This window comes from Benincasa hispida, chromosome 8 (genome assembly GCF_009727055.1).
Source record: "Benincasa hispida cultivar B227 chromosome 8, ASM972705v1, whole genome shotgun sequence".
NCBI classification, from domain to species: domain Eukaryota; kingdom Viridiplantae; phylum Streptophyta; class Magnoliopsida; order Cucurbitales; family Cucurbitaceae; genus Benincasa; species Benincasa hispida.
The window spans coordinates 56688638-56693687 of NC_052356.1; the positions used below are offsets into that span (position 1 = coordinate 56688638).

A 5050-nucleotide genomic window follows, 5' to 3' on the forward strand; every position below is an offset into this window, starting at 1 on the left:
TGCTGGACAATTTGGGGGTGGTCATGGTGAAGATCATCACGCCCACATGAAGCGTTTCCTGGAAACGTGTAATTCATTTATGATTCCTGGAATCACCCCAGAGGTGATCAGGTTGTCTTTGTTTCCCTATTCCTTGTGTGATGATGCAAAACAATGGGTGAGCTCACTGGAGCCTAGTGAAATCACCACTTGGGAGAAGTTGGTGGAAAACTTTATGCAAAAATACTTCCCACCTACCACCAACGCGAGGAGGCGTCGAGAGATTATGAACTTTGATAAGAAGATGATGAGACCTTATGTGCCGCATGGGAGCATTTTAAGGGCTTGGTCAAGAATTTCCCAAACCATGGACTACATCTAACTATCCAAATGGAGACGTTTTATGGAGGACTGAATAGAGCATCGCAGATGGCAGCAGACGCAGCAGCAGCTGGTGGACTTATGGACAAATTTTACACTGAGGCTAAAGAGGTATTAGACGGCATTGCTAAACACAATATGGAATGGGTGGATGATACGTATGATGGAAGAGCTGACAGAAGAAGGATCCCAGAACGTTAATTCTATCGATTCCAACGCAATAGCCACACTTTCTACTCAAATGGCAATGATGACTAGCTTTCTACAGAACATAATGCTGGGAAACGCATCAAATCAGCAGAAGGTGGATCAGGTAGAGGCGTTTGGGCAGCCCATGATTAGCTGTGTGGGCTGTGGAGATCCTCACTCCTATGTTGAATGTCCACAAAACCCTCAGTCAGTGTGTTTCATCAAAAACAACCCATTCTCTAATACATATAATCTTGGATGAAGAAACCATCCGAATTTTTCTTGGACAAGAGGAAATCATCAGGAGCACCACCTAGGGGCGAACCATCAGCAAAGGAATGGACCGCCGCCTGCATTTCAACAAACGCATCAGCAACATCAATAGCCATTTAATAAAGGAGGACAGGAGTCGAGCTCAGGATCTTCGCTTAAGAACCTATTGAAGGAGTACATAGCCTAGAATAACGCATTGCTGAAAAGTCAGGCGTCATCTATCAGAAACCTGGAAATCCAGGTAGGGCAGATAGTGAGCGAGTTGAAAAGCAGACAACCTGGAGTTCTACATAGAAATAATGAAACACCTGGGAACAATAATGGAAAGAAGCAATGTCACGCAGTGACACTGTGAAGTGGAAGAGCTCTTGAAGAAAGAAAAATGAATCAAGAAATAGCAGTCCTTTGAAAGAACGCATCACACGTTCAATGGAACAGGAAGAAAGAACGCCCGAGACTACAAGCCATTCAAAACCCAATATGTCTAACGCGAGAAAGCCTGAGGTGACTTTGAACGCACCATTCCCTAGGCATCTGATGAAAAAGAATGATGAAAAACAATTCAAGCACTTTCTTGAGCTCCTAAAGTAGCTGCATATCAACATTCCATTTATAGAGGCTTTGGAGTAGATGCCAGCATATGTCAAATTTTTTAGGAACATTTTGACGAAGAAGAGAAGAGTCAGTGAGAAGGAAGTAATAGCGCTAATGCAAGAGTGTAACGCGTTAATAATCAACAGTCTACCAAAGAAGCAGGACACTGGGAGTTTCACAGTTCCTTGTTCGATAGGAGGATTAGATGTGGGTCATGCGTTATGCAATCTAGAAGCCAGCATTAATCTTATGCCACTTTCAATTTTTAAGAAATTGGGGATTGGCAAAACACAACCTACTTCTGTTACTCTTCAGCTCGCTGATAGAACAATTAAGTACCCAGAAGGGAAGATTGAAGACGTTTTGGTGAAGGTTGACAATCTCATATTCCCAGCAGACTTTATTATCTTGGACTATGAAGCAGATAGGGAGGTACCAATTATCCTTGGACGCCCCTTCTTAACTACTGGGAAAGTTTCAATTGACGTGCATAAAGGCGAATTAACTATGCGCGTGGACAAGAAAGAGGTGAAGTTTAATGTGCTCAATGCATTAAAGTTCCCAGATAGTGAAGATTGTCAACTAAACAGTATTGAGTTGCCTGAAGAAGAGACTCATGTATGTGAGGTCCTCGCGTTGGAGGAGAACCTAAAAGAATCAGAGCCGCCAAGTCTGAGTGAGCGGCGGATAAAACCAACACGTCCATCACTTGAAGAACCACCAGAACTCGAGTTGAAAAAGCTACCTGGACACTTGAAATATGCATTCCTTGGAACCAACAACACTTTACCTGTGATCATTTCCATAAATCTTACAGAGCCTAATGAGCAATCTCTTTTGCAGCTGCTGAAAAAGCACAAGCGTGCAATAGGCTGGACGCTTGAAGATATCTGTGGCATTAGTCCATCTTATTGCTTGCATAAGATTAGGCTGGAAGAAGGGAAGTTGGGGTCAATCGGCCTCAAAGAAGGCTAAACCCCATAATGAAAGAAGTGGTCAAGAAAGAAATTTTAAAATGGTTGGACGCGGGAGTTATTTATCCTATATCCAACAGTAGCTAGGTAAGTCCAGTCTAATGCATTCCCAAGAAATGGGGAACGAACGTGATAGTCAACAACAATAATGAACTCATACCCTCAAGGACTGTCACGGGCTGCCGCATCTGTATGGATTACAGGAAGCTCAACGCAGCAACTAAGAAAGACCACTTCCCCCTTCCTTTCATCGATCAAATGCTTGACAGACTTGCGGGCAGAATTTTATTCCTTTCTCAATGGATACTCTGGTTACAACCAGATTCTGATAGATCCAGAAGATCAGGAGAAGACTACGTTTACTTGTTCCTTTGGAACATTTGCCTTCAGAAACATGCCCTTTGGGCTGTGTAATGCACCTGGGACATTTCAAAGATGTATGATGGCTATCTTCTCTGAATTCCTAGAAAAGACCGTTGAAGTCTTCATGGACAATTTTCAGTCTTTGGAGACTCATTCCAGTCATGCCTAGATAATTTAGAGGTCGTCCTTGCTCGATGAAAGGAAACAAACTTAGTGCTGAATTGGAACAAATGTCACTTCATGGTGACTGAAGGAATTGTCTTAGGTCACAAAGTATCTAAGGCTGACTTGGAAGTAGATGAAGCCAAAATAGATGTCATAGCAAAACTTCCACCACCATCAAATGTTAAAACTTTACGAAGTTTTCTAGGGCATGCCGGCTTCTATAGACGGTATGTTAGAGGATTCTTTTAGATTGTGCGACCTCTGAGCGCATTACTAGAGGCGAACCGGCCCTATGACTTCAATGAAGATTGCACTGACACGTTTGAAACCTTGAAGTATGTGTTGACGACAGCTCTAATACTAATAGCATCGGACTGGACACAGCGATTTATTCTCATGTGAAACGCGAGTGATGTGGCAGTAGGAAAATGTTTGGGCAAAAAAAGGGTAATTTGATACATCCCATCTTCTACGTGTCCAAAACATTAAATGACTCTCAAGAACACTACACCACTACTAAAAAAGAAATGTTGGTTGTATTGTTTGGCATTGAAAAGTTTTGATCTTACTTAGTTGGTGCGTCAACCACCATATACACCGACCACTCAGCCATAAAATTTCTGATGAGCAAAAAAGACGCGAAGCCAAGGTTGATAAGATGGGTGCTACTGCTACAGAAGTTTCATATTGATATCCAGGACAGAAAGGGAACAGAAAATCAGGTGGCTGACACCTATCCAAGCTAGAGAATCAAGAAATACAAGACCCAAGAAGGTGAAATCAAGGATGCATTTCCTAATGAAAGCCTGTTTAGAGTTGAAGGTAGGGAACCTTGGTATGAGAACATAGTCAATTATTTAACCACCAAGCAATTCCCTGGGAACTTCAACTCTCAGGAAAAGAAGCAGTTAATTCATGACAGCAAGTTTTATTTTTGGGATGAGTCGTTTCTATATAAACAAGGCCCCGACTCCATAATGCGTCGATGCGATCTGGAGGAGGAGACATAACGCATCTTAGCTGAGTGTCATGACTCTCCTTACGGAGGGCATTTCGGTGGGCAAAGGACCGCAACGAAGGTCCTTCAAAGCGGATACTTTTGGCCCACCCTCTTTAAAGATGCGAGGGAGTTTGTTCGAAAATGTGACCCCTGCCAACGCACCGGGAATATTTCTTCAAGGGACGTAATGCTCTTGTACAATATTCTCCAAGTTAAGCTGTTCGATGTTTGGGGCATAGATTTTATGGGACCTTTTCCCCTGTCCTATGGCCAACAGTACATCCTGCTTGCAGTAGATTATGTATCTAAGTGGGTAGAAGCAGTAGCCTGTGTTAGGAATGATGCGTCCACTATATCTAAGTTTCTTACTAGGAACATCTTTACACACTATGGAACACCAAGAACCCTGATAAGCGACGAAGGTTCGCACTTCATTAATCGCATCATTTCCAAATTACTTGAAAAATATAATGTCAGGCACAAGATCGTTGTTGCCTATCACCCACAAACAAACGGTCAAGCAGAAGTATCAAATCAAGAAATAAAGTCTATCCTAGAGAAAGTCGTCAATGCAATGCGAAAGGATTGGGCACAGAGGCTGGATGAAGCGCTCTGGGCCTACAGAACTGCTTACAAAACTCCTATAGGTAGGTCTCCATACTTTCTTGTATTTGGAAAAGCTTGTCACTTACCTTTAGAGTTGAAGCACAAGGCGTTTTGGGAAGTTAGGAAGCTAAACATGAACTTGGACGCCACGGGCGCTCAACACAAACTTCAGCTCAATGAGCTCGAGAAGTGGCGATTGAATGCGACGAGAACAACAAGCTGTACAAAGAAAAGACAAAGCGTTGGCATGACCAACGCATCAGTAAGAAAGAACAAGTTGTTGGCCAAAAAGTTATATTGTTCAATTCACGTCTGTGTTGGTTTCCAGGAAAACTAAAATCCAGGTGGTCAGGACCCTTTATCATTAAGACAATCTTTCCATATGGAGCTGTGGAAATAACACGAGAAGATGGCACCAACGCATTCAAAGTAAACGGTGGAAAAGTGAAGCCTTACTTTGTAGATGGATTGGAACACCAAAAGTCATCTTTCGCACTACGCGAAGCCAATTGAAGCCCGTGTCAAA

The 5050-nt window shown here is 42.7% G+C and overlaps 1 protein-coding gene and 1 non-coding gene across 2 annotated transcripts; one reads left to right on the forward strand and one right to left on the reverse strand.

The window, feature by feature from the left end:
• Positions 1–250: 250 nt before the first annotated feature.
• On the reverse strand, positions 251–353 carry LOC120084283. Its single transcript, XR_005483648.1, has one exon. It is a non-coding gene; the product is annotated as a small nucleolar RNA R71 (small nucleolar RNA).
• A 1177-nt stretch (positions 354–1530) lies between these two features.
• Positions 1531–2391, forward strand: LOC120084148. The gene has a single exon (XM_039040048.1). The coding sequence runs from the start codon at positions 1531–1533 to the stop codon at positions 2389–2391; it is 861 nt and encodes a 286-aa protein (XP_038895976.1).
• Positions 2392–5050: the final 2659 nt, after the last annotated feature.

Coding starts and splice junctions, on each gene's coding strand:
- LOC120084148 (XM_039040048.1), top strand. CDS start 1,531: ATGCAAGAGTGTAACGCGTTAATAATCAACAGTCTACCAAAGAAGCAG.